Raw genomic sequence first — 17,547 nt, 5'->3', positions numbered from 1 at the left:
CACATCTATTTTTGGATACGGACAGATCTGGTAAAAGGAGCTTTGGGAAAAGTCTTAACCCTAAGAATTCTATACCAAGACTTCACCCACACACTCAGAAACAAAACCTGAAGACCTGCTTTCTGGGACCAAAGGGCCATTATTCCACTTACCTCAGTGGACTCGAGACATCTAAGTGTTGAATTTCTATACTGTTGCTGTTAGTTGGTACCTGGAGTTTTTGAACTCTGTTCAACCAGATGTACTCCCTGCAGGTTTCCATTATCTCCACTTGCCTGGGATCATTTAAATTAGTTTCTTCTTAAAATAAACCACTCTATGAAAGTTCTGCAGTTATTAAAAGATGACTTTATAGAGGAAAAATTTGGAAATACTCTTTGAGATCAAGAAGTTTCCTCTATAACGTCCCTGACAGAAAGCCCGTCAGCTTCTGTTTATTGAGACTGCTCATGTCATGAGTCAGCCCACTCTGGGACTAGACAGTTCTGATTGTAGGAAAGATCCTCCTTGTATGTGGCCAGAGGGTGTTTTCTTCCCATTTCTACCCTTGCTTTGGAAAAATTAAGCAGAGTAAATCTATACCTTCTTCATAACGGTTTTTCAAGGTCTCCCTGTAGAGTTCTAGCCTCCAAGCAAACACTCAACTCTTTCAACAATTCCTCAAATGACCTGGTTTCCAGACTGCTCACCTTAGAACCCACTGAGCTATAGAACCTTATCTCCTATAATTAGCTCTTCAATGTTCTTACCTCAGACAAGCTTAGTTGTGGAGGTCTGAGAAGGAGTAGGAAATGTGAGCATTTTGTTATTTCGGATATACCTCACCAACACAGAACAGTATTATTTTTAAATTGTTGCCAACTTCATAATGAAAAATATATTCTCATCTTCATTTGTATCTTTGAGTATTATTAGTAAGCTTGAAAGTTTTTCATGTCTCTTAGTTTTTCTTTTATTAATTTTCTATGTCTTTTGCTTATTTTTCATTTGGGTTATTATCTGTTTGTTAATTATTTGTAAGTTTTTTCTAACATAAGGCAGTTTTCCTTTTGCTAACTATCACATATGTTAAATATTTTCCCCAGTACTTTATTTGCTGTCTTTCCAACTATTTCAGTTTTAGGATATTATCATGACATACAGAAGTATTCCCTTTTTATATAGTTAAATCTATATATCTTTTGCTTTGTGGTTTCTTCCTTTCCATTTATATGTCTATGTATTTATGTTCCTAGAATCAGATGAATATGTATCTTTCTTCTAGTTTCTTTTTTGTTTCATTTTTTATATGTACTTTTTTAATGCCTTTGGAATTTGTTTTGATGTTCTATAAGAGGTAAGAACCATCAGTAGTGCTGTTCAAGCTGAAAGTGTGTGAGGAAAGCTATTAACCCACACAGGTGCTGGTTTTAAAAAGTCAGAAAAAAAGACGATCCCTTTTTTAAATGCAAGCATTAGAATGGAGCCCTCTTTTACCTGGAGGAAAAGGCCCGGCTCTGCAGACACAACCATATCATCTTTAGCCCTTTTAAAAGGGCACTCAGAGCCCCTTAGGAGGAGAGATAAGCAGCAGAGGCTGGAGCAAGAAAGGTGCCTGGGATTGGAGAGATTTAGGAGCTGGCCTTGAGCGAACAGGAAGGTGGTACCCAGTCTAACCAGCAATGTTCAAGTTAGTGTTTCAGTTCAGAAAGTCTGAAACGGACACTGTACAAGTAGAAATACAAATATATATATGAGTATGTATATTTATAAAAATATTACATGTAAGGCTCTGAGTCAGTCTGTAGAAAAAAATAAAGAGAAGTAACTATATAGAGAAATGAGCCTTACAAATATTTAGTTAATGTAAGCTTACTACTCATTGAAACTTAGAGAATTTGGATTCTTTTAACCCATGTGCTCATTTCAGGGTGTCCTGTGGTTCAAAAAGAGATAGTAGCCATAACCAAGGTATATAGCATTATCTAAGTAAATAATTATAGACATAATTTGGAAAATACGGTGAAAGAACTGAATAATATACTTAATCCCCCTTTCCTCTTGCCTGGAGAGAGCTTGAACCACCTTTTGTCTGTAGGGAACTCTCTGTGCCACAGCCCAGGACCTGAAAGAAACCTAAATGCCTTTGAGAACTTACCCTTCAAGAAAAGCACAATGTTTTTCTTTTTCAATGTTAAACGCAGAGTTCATTATCTGTGCAAATGCTTCATCTGATTCGGTTCTTAATTCCTCTCGTAAAGTGCGACGTGCACACTTCTGTGCTGTTTTGAGGAACATGTTCATCTCACTAGTGTGCACAATAGTTTCCCCTGTAGCACACACTAGAGGGAAACATGAAATGAAGCAGTTCTTTTGAAATAGCAAAAATGCTCACTTCAGACTGTTAAAAAAAAATTGCCTTTGAAAAGTTCACATCTGACTTTTAGGATAAAAAACCAGGGCCTGTTGACACGGTACTCCAAAACAGTGAGAAAAGCTCTTTTTATTCACAATAAACTCGGAATGTAATGGTTAGAAAGCTGTGTGATTCCCCTCCACCCCCAGCTGCAAACATATCCCCACTCTTCCTTCTACCCCTGGTGCTCAGCCGTGGCTGCACTTGGAATCACCTGAGAGCTTTAAAAACCCCAATGCCCAAGCCACACCCCAGACCAATTAAACCAAAATCTCTGGCCTGGGACCCAGGCACTAGTAGTTTTTAAAGCTCTCCATGTGATTCAAATATGTGGCCAAGGTCGAGAACCACTGTCCCTCTAGAAAAATACTGGAGCAAAATCCCAGCTGATTTGCATCTTTGATTTCACCCAGATTCTATTCTTCATTTAGGCACTAAGCCATTTTGCCAAAGGTGTGAACATGCCATGAGCCCCCGGGAGTTGTCTATGACTAAGTAGAAGGATGTGTACGGTTCCCCAAAGGTTTTATTGTTTGTTTTGTTTGAACTCCCAGATTAGTAATGTACAGATCACTGTGCAGATTAGAGGATTATAAAATGCTTTTATACTTTACAGTGACTTGACATCTTAAACCAAGATGTTTAGGAATTCAGGGTTTTCACTTTGCGCTCGGGGTTATTTTCTGAGAGTTTTTCATTTGCCCTCGGCTCCAGAATACATTTTCTTGCAGCCCACTCCCAGCAGCTGGGATCTCTGCACAGCTGCCCATCAAGGCTGTGGTCTCCCCTCCCCACCTTCGCTCACTTGGGGACTCTGGCTGCAGGCAGAGATTTCCATTCTGTTCCAGATAACCCAGATGAAACACTGGTAAATGAGCACCTTAGGCTAAAGCTCACGTTTCCAAGCAGTCGATTCTAAACTGAGGGGCAAGGAAGCAGAATATGAAGGCAGTTCCGCTGGACTGAGAAGAAATGGCCCTTGTCTTCTCCCTTCTCCCCACCCTCCAGAGGCTGTGGTTTGGGGGACAGACGAGACATAGGAAACTGAAAAGTCTTAATCTAGCTCATCCCTGTGGCAGGGCCTGGGCCCTGAATCAGGATTTCTTTGGCTGCCAAGCATCAGGAACATGTGGCTCATTCCAGAATAGGCGCATGGAGCACCGAACTATGGACCAGCTGCAGAAAACACCAATAGTCACTTGGCAGACTACCTCTTCTCTGCTCATCTTTGCAAGAATGATTCAGAGTCACCGCACACTTTGCATTTTGACATCTGTGGGCCCTGGAACAGAGCCTGTGACACCTGGAATGTCCCATTTTTCACTTTTGAGGGTGCACCAGTGCACCTGATATTACAGGGAACACTTTATCAAAATCCCATAAAACTGAGATATTTATCCCCTTGATTTAACATATTTGAATAGGTATCCAGGGAGCTGTGACTTTAGAATGATGGAACTAATTCAGGGTGTGGCTTATGGACTTGATCTCATACTTTTACATACGGAAAACCCATCTGTGCACATGTGCATGTGCGTGCACACACAACTACACATGCACACACCTGCCCTCCTGACTCTCTTCATCTCACCTGCAGACTGCCCGTAAAGGGTACACTTCTCACCCCCACACTGCCTCTTCCAGCTCTACACAGCTAGGGCTCGGGGAACCTGGTCTCTTGCCACAGAGGAGACTAAGACAAGAAGATAAGGCAGACTACAAGAGGGTAAATATAGCAGAGGGGAGTGTAAGGAAGGGAGAGATGAATTCTGACCTGGCAATCTGGGAAGTCCTCAAGGCTGAGGCCCATTAAGCAGGAGCTGGAAGGATGAGCCATACATCTAGGAAACACTAGACAGAAGGAGATTCCAGACAGTGGGATGAGCTTACTAAAGAGTCAGAAGTATAAAAGTTCAAGGCCCATTTTATTTGAAAGGGGTGGGTGGTAGCAAATCATCTTACATGACTGGAATACTTTGTAGGGTGAGGGGAAGGGCCACAAAAATATAATAGAGCCAGAACGCAGAAGACCTCAAAATCCAGGCCGAGAAGTGTGATTTTCCTCATCTCTCTCCTTGTATAATGTGTTAATTATGGTGTGTCTGACCATGCATTTGCATGTTTCTGGGCTTTCTGTCTTCACGGGTAAGGTTAGGACTACGCCTGCTACAATTGAATTTGTACATTGCAGAGAACAGTAGGGATATGAATAATGCCCCTTACACACCACTCATGAACGTCAGAGATCATGGCACTGATTCTTTACAACAGGAAGGGAACCAAGTTAACCACATATTAAAGTCTCCGCATAGTTTTTATAGCTGGTTCCTATTGTGTCCTGTGGTTTGAGTGTGATATGCCTATGACATGGAGCTTTGAGATGGTCACAGAGTCAGATTTTCTTCCCAAAGTGCCCCCAGATGATTTGCTCATCTGTTGGGAATTAACAATATCAGTATAAATCCAGGTTCCTTAGCTGGTCTCTCATCTTGTCTGCCAAATGTGCTAAGTTATTTTAAGCCATTAGAAGCACGTGGTAGAATCCCATTATGGCTTGGACCATTATTACACAGACTTGGATAGAACACAGATCAAATCATGACCCCCAAACCTGACTGCAAACAGGAAAAGCCTATATCTCTAACAACTCACCTATAAAATCCCCTAGCTCTGCTTGCGTAAAGAAATCCCAGTGTTTGCTCAGTGATACAGAAGCCAGATCAAAACTCCTCACTGTTTCAGTAGACCCCTCAAAGAACAGAATGAAGGGCAAATGATCATATCAACCTCAAAACGCCTCAGTGGCCAGGAACTTCATTATATGATGTGGGCTTTTGGGGGCATGAGGGAAACAGGAAGTTTTCGTCTCCATTTGCTCTCTCTCTTACAGTCTCCTGTAACTAACACTAGAGAAAGAGATTGGAGTGTCCAGTCAGGAGAACTCCTTAGAGAGGTTGACTGGGTGGAACTCAACAAACATTAATTAGAATGACTCTCAGAAGCAAGAAGGCACCAAACCACATGCTACTGAACAGTAGGATGAGAACAGTTGGGTCTAGCATGCAAAATGACTCCAGCACACAGATAAAACAAAGCTGAGAAGGACGCGTGCTAAAGAGGGAGCCGCAGATAACGGGCCTCTCTTCCAGCTGGGACTATCAAATAAGGCGCCGTGAAGGAGGCCACATCCAATGGCGGTTGGAGGGAAGAGTGGACTTTTTGACAGATTCTACCACATTCCAGGCAAGGCAAAAAGCAAGCAGGAGGAAAGCTTCAGGGCACACTTGAAAGTAATCCTCCCTAGAACCCCTGAGGCAGGAGCACCCCCCAGAGAGGGTAATGAGCATCCTTCAGCCTTTGCTCCAGCGGGCAAGTGAGATGGGGTGACACCAGCCTGCGGCACTCCTGAGCAGCCCTCATCAGCGGGGTAGCGATCACTCATGGCCATTTCAAAGGAACTTCCTTTCTAAGCTACCCCAGATGCACAGCCGCGCCTGGAGCAGGGGAGAGAGGAGCAAGGCCCCTCTGTCCTCGAACTTCCAGGCTCTAACCTGCCCCTGACCCGGAGAAGGGCAGGGCAGCTGCGCATACCAGCTTCCTAACTCAGCGAGGGGGCCGCGAGGGGGGCAGCTGGGCCTCGGGGGCCTGTAAAGCGCACACAGGTGCGCGGCAGGCGGGGAGGCCGGGGCGCCGGGAACCCGGCCGGGAGAGTGGGGCGCCGGGTCGCGCGGGCGCCGCCAGCCCCGCACCTGCGCGGACCCCCTCCCTGCACACTGGCGGAGAAGCCCGCACCCCGGCGGGAATCGAAGCCCGGATGCGCATGATTCCTTAATATTGGCCACATTCGGGTGGGCCCCTTGCCAAGTGGACCGCAACGAAGTTTTTGTTGGGATGTGATTGACCCTGTGGTTTCTTCCTCCGGGAGGCCAAACGCTCGGGGCCCTGCGGGGACGGAGTGCCGGCTGTCGCGGCTACGCTCAGGCTCTGGCTTCCCCGGAGCCACTGCAGAGTCGGCTCTCCGGCACTGTTGTGTGGAGCAAGAGTGCCCTCTAGTGGCGCCCAGGGGAGTACTCTGTAACGAGAGTCCGGCTTGGAGGTGGGAGGGTAGTAAGGAGCAAGCAGAGCTGGTGCCCACTCTCCAACACACACTCGGATTCTTACACATTCTCCTTCCTCTCCCTCCTTCCTCCTTCTCCCCTGGCCGCCACTCCTTCTTTCCCGCCTTCCCCTCTCTCATGGTTTAACGATCCAGAAACTGAGACCAGAAGGGACTGTTCACATGTTCAGGCCTGTGCCTTTCATTCCGCAAGTCTGCAAGTCTGCAAGACTCCGGCCTCTGGCCCTCCAGTCCAGTATCTTTTCTTTCTAGATTCGTCTGCTGGCATATTTATATCCAATCCTTCTATTGAGTACCTGCTATGTAAGTTGGTATAGGAAAAGTGCAGGGATGAACAGGACAGACACATGGTCTTCTGTCTAGTGGACTGATAAGCAGTCAGCAATGCCAGTACCCTGTGATGAGGGCAGAGACCCAAGAAGTATGGGGTAGCACTTTGGAGCAGCACCTGACCTGAGGGACAGATGGGAGGAGTTAGCCAGGAAAAGGAAGATGGAAGTGGGAGGGAGTAGAAGGCTCCAGGCAGCAGGAACAACATGTCCACAAATTCTGAGATCAGAGATTTGTTTGGAGAAATTGCAGCATGGAATGAGAGGAGGTGGTGGGAGTGGGGAGCTGGAATGGGCAGGGACTAGGGCGAGCCTCTCTAAGGGGCTGGAGAAGTGGGTAAAAGGCTTTGCTTACGGGGTCTTGTAAAGGCTTTGGACAGTGTTTTAAGATCAGCAGGGAGCTACTGAACCCTAGGTAGGTGAATGTCATGATCACAGTTCTATTTGTGCAGGATCATTCTGAGTTTGACATTAAACACTGCCTCAAGCTAGATGTTAGGCTCTGGACAACCACCTAAAAAAAAGACAGGAGGAACCTTAGGTTTCATCTAGTCTGTCTTACACATGGAGAGAAGAGAAGACAAATCACTCCCTCAAAGTAGCTGAGGCAGAACGATTATCTCTAAGTCCCTTCACCTCCCACTCAAGGTCCCAAGTATACCTGCCAGAAGCATACACAGCTCCCAAGCCTGCTCCCAATAATACACAGGCTCCCCCAGCCTCTGCCCCCACAAAAGGTCAGCCAGGGCCAGGCCAGAGTCTAGCAATCTTCATATATCTTCAAGACTGGCAAGGGGTATGCTCACTAGACCTGCTTCTCTGGGACCTCAGAATAGTTGAAAGCTTGCTTCTGTATCCAGGGCCAGCGAGAAACAGGGCAAGACATGATGACCAGAAACTGTAGACAGGTGGTGGGGGGAAGGAGGGTGACCTGGGCAAGGGGCTCCCATAGAGACCTGGAGAGCAGAGGGCTTGACTCCACACTGACACATTGAATCCCATTTCAAATAACATGCAAAATAAAGAAAACAAATTTAGGAATTGAAAAGTAACTCAGACTTTGTAAAAACAGATGGTGATAAAATGCAGTTGTCCTAATATTTGGATAATTTAAATGCCTTCAGCAGCTAGGGAATTAAGAAAAATAATTCAACATAGGCTAGATCATTTAGCATTTGGTTTGAAAAGTCATGAGCAGTAAAGGAGGTCCCAAAGTATGATGGAAATATGATAAGGAAAGGTTTTGAAATAAAGAAACATGATCTTGGTGAGTGCCATCTGGAATTGGAGCACCACACGAAATAGTAGAGAGAGGTGTCAGAGGACTGAATTTGAGACCTAGCTTAGCCACCTATTAGCTATGTGACCTTGCCCAGACCACTTAACCTTTCTGACCTCACCTCAATAATAAAGTTACAATAATAATAATAATAACTGCCCCATGTACTTCACAGGGCTCTTTAGCAATCTCGAGGGAGCATTGCAAATCTCACTCCTACCACTTACTGGCTGTGTAACTTAGTTGAGGCACCTCTAAGCGTTGATTTCCTCATGGATAATATAGGGATACTAACCCCCGCCTTAGTTAGTCATTGGAAGGACTAAATGCAATAGTCAAAGGAAATCATAACAAAATGCCTTTTACATAGACATTGTGTACTAATCAGTGACTTTCATCATCAATGTGATTGTTTTTAAACTTACAAATTTTTCACAAAAATGAAAGATTATTGTAATATTTAGCATAATGTGTCTTCATTGGGTAACAGGATAATTATTAAAAGAAAAATGTAAGCAGGAAAAATAGAATGGAGGTGGTAAAGCACATGGTCTCTCTTTATAATGGAGGGACTTTATAGATGAGGATGTATGGGGACTCAGGGTCTCAGGAAATTAACTCATGTTGGCTTAGCTAAGAGATGGTCATATAGATCTTTTTTAAGGATAAAAAATACTATCCATGATCAATGGCCTCATGTCAGGTTGGGATAAGTTATCTGGTGAATGACTGAGAATCAGCGATAATTCAGGTCTTATCTAACATCTCCAGAACCACTGAGAGTGAGAGTAATTGGTAGGTTAATGAAATCTGTGAAGACACTCCACGAACCTCCAGGGAGCCTCTCTCAAGCTGGAGAAACTCCACCCCAGAAGATCAGAAGTAATGCAAAAGAGCCTCAGAGCTCATTCACTTCTCCCAAAATATTTTGTCCCTCTATGCCAACCACCTTGTTAGGCACCAAGGATTTAGGGGTGAAAGACGTGATCCCTTTCCTAACCAAGCTCACAGCCCAGTGAAGGAGAGAGTAAGACACTACAGTTCAGTGAGATGGTTATTGAGAAGTTTGGGATACACAAAAGTCCAGAGTTGGGGCTTCTGCCCAGCCCAGGGGCCAGAGAAGGTTCCCCAGGGGGGACAGCACGTGAGGAGTTCTGCAAGGACCCAGTGTGGTTAGTCTAACAGGGGAGGAGGGTGGGCTGTGCTCCAGAAGGAAGGGGCACCGCATACGTGGGACTGCAGGGTGTTGAATTCAGTCACTCCAGGTGAGGACGTAGGCCTTGCAAAGGACTAGGGTTCCTCTGTGATGTCGGCACATGTCATGGCCCTGCCCCATTATAGTTAGCGTCCTTTTAAATCTCTTGCTTGAAAAAAGCACATCATGTCCCCCTCCTCCCAACAAAAAGTCTGTTAGGAATTTTATAACAATTTTAAATGAACTTGTGTCTTATTAATCCCAAATGTACTGATATTTACATTTGCAAAATATTTACTATACTTTCAAATGAAGTTGTGTACTTTATTCCCAATTGTAAGTGGGAACTTACACACCCAAATGTGTCTACTTACATTTTCATTTGAGAAATATGTATTTCGTTTATGTGCAAGACTTAACTATCTTTTCATTGTGAAACAATCTTTATTCATGATTATAACTGCCAACTCAGCCCATACCCACCCCCTGAGGTCAGTGAGCCACAGTTAACAGGGGAATAAGGGGTGCTGGCAGGATCTGAGACTGAAGAGCTAGCCAGAGCTAGGCCTCGTTGTCCATGTGAAAGCAGAAGGGATGGGGAGATGCCGGAGAGGTTAAAGCAGTGACAGCAATTGATTGCTCTGTCAGCACTGTGGCAGGCAGCAGGAGGAAGGCGAGGCAGGGGGCAAAGAGATGGGTTACGTGGCAAGTTCTGAACTAGAATAGTAGCAGTGCAGGGAGAGAAAGCAGATATGAAAAATATTAAAAGGTAGAATTGATTGGACTCAGTGCCCCTGACAGAGAATTGGGGGCGAAGTCCCAGATGCCCAGCTTTCTGGCTTAGGTAATTGGATAGATGGTGTTACCAATACAAAAAAGGCAGAGAAAAGGACAGAATTTGAGGAGAAGATTTTGAGTTTGGACGTAGAGACTTTGAAGTTCCTGTGGGACAGCCAAGTGGAGATACACTAGTTAGAAGGCTTTAGGTCCGGTTTGGAAGCATTGATGTGGGTAACAGTCAAAGTCCTGGGTGCAGGTAAGCGCACTCAGTGGGAGTGTGCAGTGTGGGAGAATAAGAGATCCAAGGACAAAGCACCAGCATCCGAGAGACAGGTGGAAGCCAGTAGTCCCCCCTCAAAAGGCGACCACATGCAGAAATGAAGGATCAAGAGAGTGCGTGAGGGAGAGAGAGAGAGAGAGAGGTGTCCCATGGGAGCTAAGGGAAAAGAGGGCTTTAAGAGGAGCCATGAACTTGTCACTCCCAAAAGCAGTCAAGTACAAGGACCAGTAAGTGTCCCGTAACCACAGCAAAAAGAATTAATAACAAAACACCATCTCCCACTTACGGGTTCGTTATGCTCTCAAAGCACCTTCATACTTTGTATTTCATGTCTCTGGCCCTGCAGCCTATAGCAGTTGCAGAAATGAGAAAACCGCAGGAAGGGAGGTGAAGAGATTTGCCAGACCGTCTAGCAAGTCAGTGATGGGGATCCTGGAATTAGAGATCAATCCAGAATCTCAACCATGCTCCCTGGTTCTACCCATACTCGGGTTAGCTTTTGAAATAACCAGTAAGGAATCAGAATGGGGCCTGTTCCAGGATAGCAATATAGAAATTCAAAGGCTGGCTTGCTTATCACACTGTGTTGCACTTTCCAGAACCCAGAGATACCAGTGCTCTGGGATCACACAAAGTTAAATTCCTTAGCGGGAGGGGCTGGCCCCCAACTCCATATGTAAGAGGGACCACTGAAGGTTTTCAAGTAGGGCAGGGATATCAATTGAGTATTCATTGGAAAGATTAATTACATTATTGAACTTTTATTTGATGGTGCATATGTCTGGTTGTTGGATATTCACACCACCTGAAATAAAATAATGAGAATATACTGTGAAGACCTGTTCTGGCTTTTTTTTTTTTTTTTTTTTTTTGTAACTGGGCCCCTTCTCCTCGTCCTGCATCCCACTCCAATGAGTAGATGAGTAGACAGGCTGTCTTCACCAGAGAGGGTCACTCATATTTGGATCAAAAGCTCCTTGCAGATTTGATGAGGTCAACACTTACCAGATCTCGGTTCTCCTACTTCTACACTTTTCCAGAGGCAGGCCTGGCTCTCCAGTCCCCTGCTCCCTCTTTCATTCCTCAGTCATACCGACAAGAGGAGGGTGGCTGTTCCTCTGTCAGATCTGGACCAGGCCCAAACTTACCCATGCGGGACAGATCTGGACCTACCTCCCTGCCTCGCTCTCTGCTGGGAGCAATTCACAACACACTCCTCTCTGGGAGTTCACTGCTCTGTTGGGGAGAGGTCTGCTTATCTCTCTCTAAACCTATCATTCATAGCACACAAGGAACATGAAACAAAGACCTTTATATCAGTTTCTAACATTTCATTCTCTTTACAGCTCAGATTATATCACTGCAATGTTATCACGTCGGAGATTGGGCAAGGCCCCAAAATAGCCATCACTATGCAATGTTGATTTTCTGAGGGTGACTCACAGCCTTATTTCCAGCTGGTGGCCTGGCTCTAGCCTTTTCTTCTGACCCAGAAAACTGAGCTTCCATCTGGGTACATAGCTGTACGAGTCATTCTGGGTCAGGAACAGCTGGGAAGTTCTCTGCATTCTGTACCACAGGCCAAGGGTGGGTGATGAGTTATTTCCTTTTCTCCTAAGTGTGCTCCGAATGTGGCCCTCTTTCCAGGATTGGAGATGGCTGGTGCACAGGAAGAATAAAAGCAAGCGGGATGGGTGAACTCAAATTTTAAAAAATGCGTACTTTATCACCTACTCCATTGTGCTGCTAAAACAGAAACATCCGTTAAATATTTGATAAGAAAACTCAGACTAGAAAAAGGAGTCTCTAAATGTCTCTGTCCTCCTTCAGAACAACCCTAGTCAAGTGACATGATGTTAATTCTCTAATCTCTCAAATAAATTAAAGATAGCAGTTAAATAGGAGATTTCTGAGACCATGATAAGCCTTCGGATCATTCCACAGGAAAAAATTCTTTAGGTATAAAGTCAAACAGATTTGCTATTATGATTTTAAAAATAGGCCTAAGACACTTTTCAGCTTCTGCATCATGGACTTCTCATTTGTCTAAATGCTGTGTCTCTGGAACTAGACTTCCTGTGTTCAAATCCTGGCTCCCAGCACTACATGCTGTGTGACCTTGGACAAGTCATTTAGCCACTCGAGGTAAAATGGGATAATGGCAATTTCTTTCTCAGAGCATTGCTGGAATTTTTTAATGAGTTTTTAGAAGTAAAACGCCCAGGTGAGCACTTGGGCACAGCAAGTGTCAGTAAGTGACGGCTGGGCAAGTATCAGACAGGCTCTGCTGGGATGATGAATGACAAGCCCGTGCTATTTTTCTTCACTGCAGGTCAGTGCAGCTGAACGGCCAGCCCTTAGTGATGGTGGATGATGGGACCCTCCCAGAACTGAAGCCCCGCCCCCTGCGGGCCGGCCGGACATTGGTCATCCCTCCAGTCACCATGGGCTTTTATGTGGTCAAGAATGTCAACGCTTTGGCCTGCCGCTACCGATAAACCACCCTCACAGTCACAAGCTACCAGCAGGCCTGCTGAACTGCTTTCCACTCTCCTGCCCTAATAGTGTCCTTATTTTTCAGACATCTTCTTAGCAACAAAACAGTCTCTGCTGCCCAATCCTGCTGGAATCAGCACAGACTTGCTCTGCAAAGAGACAAATGCCATAGCATGAGCTTAGCCTAGGTAGGCCACATCCGCCCCGAAGGAAAATGTAGACATCACCCGTACCTGTGTAAGGAGGAAGGTTTGTGTGTAGACCTGTATGTATCCACGTACACGTACCATGAAAACAAGCTGACAGCACGCTCCCAGGACCAAGGAAACAACTCTCCATGATCCTGGTCACATAGCAATAGAACTATGGCTCTGAGCCTTTGATGGCTGCCCTCCGCAGAAATGAGGAAAGAAATAACCAGGTGGGCCTGACAGAGCCCAGCCCTCTCCCAACTCCTTTCCTTGGCTGTTCCCTTCTGTTGCCCTGGGTTTCCTACCACCTCTCTTCCCACAGGGGAACAAGTGGGTGGGTCAGCGCCGGCCTGCTGGGCGAGCTGTTTATGTCATTTCCTGGCTGATGTATGAGTGTGCGCATCTGGGCTTCTGACAGTGGCATCCATCACTCGCTATTCCTCTGGGAAACGGGTGCTTCCAAAGTAAAATTGCAATCATGCTCCAGATTTTGTAAAAGGGTTCTACTCCTCTGTGAATCCAGATTCCCCTTGGGTCGGAATGGGAGTCAGGTAACAATATTCATGGAGTGGAGAGCAATGTATTAGGCACCACAAAAAGCAATCATCATCCGTCATGTGTCTGGGAGGGAGAGAGTTTTAGTACGAAGACAAAGCACGCTGAACCACCATAGACGCATGCACACATGCACGCACACCCCAACTGAACAAGCAAGTAATTAGACCTGCATCAAATCTGAGAGAATCTTAAGAGCTTGTAGAGCAAGCCATTCATGGTTTGTTTGACCAAAACCATAAAAAACTGTATAAATCAAAAGTCATTGGATCTAACCTTTCTGCCTCTTCCTAAGTAGCTGTGTGCCTCTCAATGGCATTTACTGGGCAGAAATCTAATCTGGTCATGAAAGATGACCAGGTCTGTGCTATCCCGGACCAGCCAGTGTGAGCACAGAACAAAGTTTTTGGCTCACCACCTGGGGCAAGGGGGAATCTGGAGGTGGAGGTCTGGTGGGGAACTGTGGGGTGGTGGGTGGGAAGCCCCTGGGTTGGGGAGGGGGAAGCAGACTGATTTAAAGTTCATGATAAAGACCTTCTGTATGATTCAAGGGGTAAGACTCAAATAAGCTGCCACTGAAATGACTGTCTTTTTGCGGGTTTGATTTTCTTTCTCAGGATAAAGGACATGAATGGCGCTTTTTCAAAGGAGGAGATATTTGACAATGTCAGAGGGTTCCAATTAAGAGAGCAGTCCAGTTTCTGCTGTTGAGAGAGGGTAGGAGAGGAGTGGAGGGTCAGGGTTGCTGAGGCCAGGGGCCAGGCGGATGCCTAAGATGCCCAAAGGGCCTAGGACAGGGCCAGGTCTGAGGTGAGACTTGGGAGGAAGATTACACAAGGGAGGAAGTCTAGGAGACTCAGCTGGGAGAAGCGGGCATTTGGGAGAGGGAAGCCCACGGGCGCATTCTATGCACGAGGCAGAGAGTGGACTCGGTTTTGAGGTGTTTGTCAGCAGGTGTGGAAGGACGACAACACAGGAGGTTGGTGCCACCGCCAGCACAAGGGGGGGCCAAGGACTGGGCTGGACCCGGTCAGTGGGTGTGCTCTGCCTGGAAGCGACGGAGGCCTCCTCTTCTCGGGAAGCAGGCACCTTCTGCCGAAGGCTCAGCTCTGCGAGGGGAGGAGAGAGAAGTGCCAAGACCCGGGATAGAAAGCAGGGAAAGCAGAGTCAGAGGACAGCCCAAGTGAGGAAGAGAGAGGAAAAGAGACAAATAAGTTGTTACTCCAAGCTTTAAAAAATGTGTGCAGATATCAAAACCTCTTCTATGTGCCGTACAGGCATAGCTGCAAGCCCTTGCTGATGACGCGAGTAAGTGGCTGTCTCTGCAGGCCTGGGCCTGGGCTTGGCTAGTTTGCTTTACGAACATAGTAGCCCCCTGAAGGAGTCACCAGTTTCACCCCCACCTTCCTGTGAGCACAGAGAGGTTCACAGCCTACCTGGGGCCACCCAGGGGAGTGGGTTGCTGAGCTCAGAATAATCCAGAGCCTGCTCATTTAACCAGCAGGCCCAGGGGTCGCCCGCCTCACAGCCTCACTCCCTTACCTTTCCACAGGTCCTGCTAATTCACTGCAGCAAACCTCCAGAGCTCTGTGCAAGCACACTCTGTGTAAATAGTGCTGGTTCTTCACTAAGCTTCTAAGCTTGCAGAATACAGGCAGTTTCTGCTTCTTTTATCTTTCTCTGTGTATTAAATGCTCCCAAGAGGTTTAAGTTTTGTTTGTTGGGTTTTTTTGGGTTTTTTGTTTTTTTTGTTTTTGTTTTTATTTTTTTTTAGTTAATAAAGGGATAAGGGAATCACTGAAATGTATCTTTGGGGTCCTGCAATTCTAACTTTGCAACTGTCTCATGGAAGAAGTATTTGCATTATTCAAAGGATACTGAGAAACTCACAATAACATCACATTCTGCAAGGATTTCGGTACAGGGCATCTGTCCTGGCTTTTTCATTTTGGAGTGGAAGATAATTACTAAATCAGTAGGGATCACTTCTTATAAGGGATTCCCCGATCACACTCCCCCCCCCAAAAAAAAAAAAAAACAGCCCGTGGCAAAACTCAGCATCACAGTGCACATTAGGGGAGCAGGCTTGCCAGGCTGGGCCCTGGAACAAGAGAGTTCAGCCACCAGCCTTCCAGATCAGACTTTTCCTCCTAAAACAAGACATGGCCGAGATCATCTAAGACTTTAGAACCACTTTACTTTAAACTGAAGAATGGCCTTGCAGAAATGCTTATTTGAAAGCATAATAAAAGTATAATGAGAAGTCTGTGCCTTTTGTTGAAACGATTTTCTGCTCTTCCTGCCTCTAGGAATGATTTTCTTTCTCCTTTCTTATCACAAAGGCTCAGAACAAATTCTCATTGTTATTTGAAGAAAGAGTCTCAATTCTTCTACTACCCTGAAAAAGCTGCAACTGTGGGATATTAGCTTATCTTTGGCCGGAGAAACGCTTGAAAATCCCAGAACTGGGCTACAATGAGACTAAGTAAGGCCCAGGACTCCCAGAACCGCAATTCCTAATGGTCCACTCGCCTTCGTAGCCCCAGCCCTTCCCCAGTAGTTGTCCAGTCCCCGGGGCAGATGGGTCCAAGCCATGTACCCTCCAGAATGGCAGAGGTCATTGGTGGATTCCATCTGAAAGGCCCCCGCTGGCCTTTAGCACTAGGAGTTGCTGAGGCTTCCTGAGGTGGGAGTGGGAAGGACCCCGCAGGGTTGTGACCTGCTGAGCTGCCCAGTGCTCCAGGCCATGCCCAGCCTCTGCAGGTGTGCTCTGCCCTTGCACTCCAGGCCCCTGTGTCTGAGAGGGATGCGGCTGCTGGATTCCCCTTGGAAATCCACTGAGAATGGTTTTATTTCAGAAAACAAGAGGGCAGTGTTTAAATCCAGCAGAAGCAAAGGTGAACCAGGTGGATACCGCTGGCAGTAAAAACACCAGGACAGAAGAGGACTTTAAAAATGTGAAGCATCAAGAGAGCAGCCAAAAATAATAGACATCTGGCTTGGAGAAGGCAAGGGAAGAATACATAAACATTTATGTAGCCAGGCTCCTCCACTATCCCTTCTCTCCAACCTCAGTGCCCCTGCCCCAGCCTGGACACTGCTCATTGCTTTTCCACTAACTTCTCTCCAGTTCCATGGCCTTCCCTCTGCCACGGACACCCAACCCGGAGCGCAGGGAAATCTGCTGTACTGAGAGGGAATTAAATCTTGATTGTAGAATTGTTTGCAATCATTTCTTGGGATGTGCCAGAATTGCAAATAAGACAGTAAGGGGCACTCACAGATAAACAGTTTTTATAAAGCCCAAACAACTGGAGTTCTATAATCACTGCTTCTGAGTTCCACTAACAGGGACAGATGCTTCTGTAACTACCTTCCCGGGCCCAGTCCCGGGTGGTGACTGGGGAAGACCAGAGAAGTGATTTGTCCAAGGCCATCTAGATAAGCAGAGTCAGAATCAGATATCGAACCCACATCTATTGAACTCCAAAGCCTGCTCTCACTGTATTGTGTTCTCTCTAATTGGAATGGTGGTGACCACCTTTTTCTCACTTCCAAATTGCCCACAGCAAGCTTTCTTACCGGCCTGTGTGTGTCTACAGAGAACCCAGTAAGTGCCTTCGCCCAGAACAGCTGGTGGCAAGTATGGGAAAGCCAACTCGCAGTTCTGATGAGTAGTGAGTAGGGCCGTGAGCAGCCTGTGCTGTAAATGGAATGTGTTTTTCTGTAGAATAAAGGACCAGTCTTACCACCACCACCCACCACAGGGGATGATTCCTGATATTTCTAAGTCCTGGAGGTGAGTGGCAGAGCCAGTCAGCACCCACACATGCACTGCCTCTGAGATCATTGCTCCTCCTGCCCCAACTACTGAGAGATTTGGAAGTTTCTTTTCTTCCCAGACTAGATAATAAACCCATTAACTATTGC

General features: G+C 46.1%; 1 protein-coding gene across 1 annotated transcript in view; it reads left to right on the top strand.

Annotated features, from left to right (window-relative positions):
- The window catches only part of HPSE2 (heparanase 2 (inactive)), a 666,791-nt gene extending 653,241 nt beyond the window's left edge, over positions 1–13,550 (top strand). Inside the window, exon 12 of the mRNA XM_042960186.1 lies at positions 12,708–13,550. Within this exon, the coding sequence (XP_042816120.1) occupies positions 12,708–12,873 (166 nt within the window). The 3' untranslated portion in view covers positions 12,874–13,550. The remainder of the gene's footprint in view (positions 1–12,707) is intronic.
- The last annotated feature ends 3,997 nt before the right edge of the window (positions 13,551–17,547 follow it).

The sequence above is a fragment of the Panthera tigris genome, chromosome D2 (genome assembly GCF_018350195.1).
Source record: "Panthera tigris isolate Pti1 chromosome D2, P.tigris_Pti1_mat1.1, whole genome shotgun sequence".
In the NCBI taxonomy this organism is placed as follows: Eukaryota; Metazoa; Chordata; class Mammalia; order Carnivora; family Felidae; genus Panthera; species Panthera tigris.
Note: the sequence above shows the minus strand (reverse complement) of the source record. Positions and strands in the feature narration are given on the sequence as shown.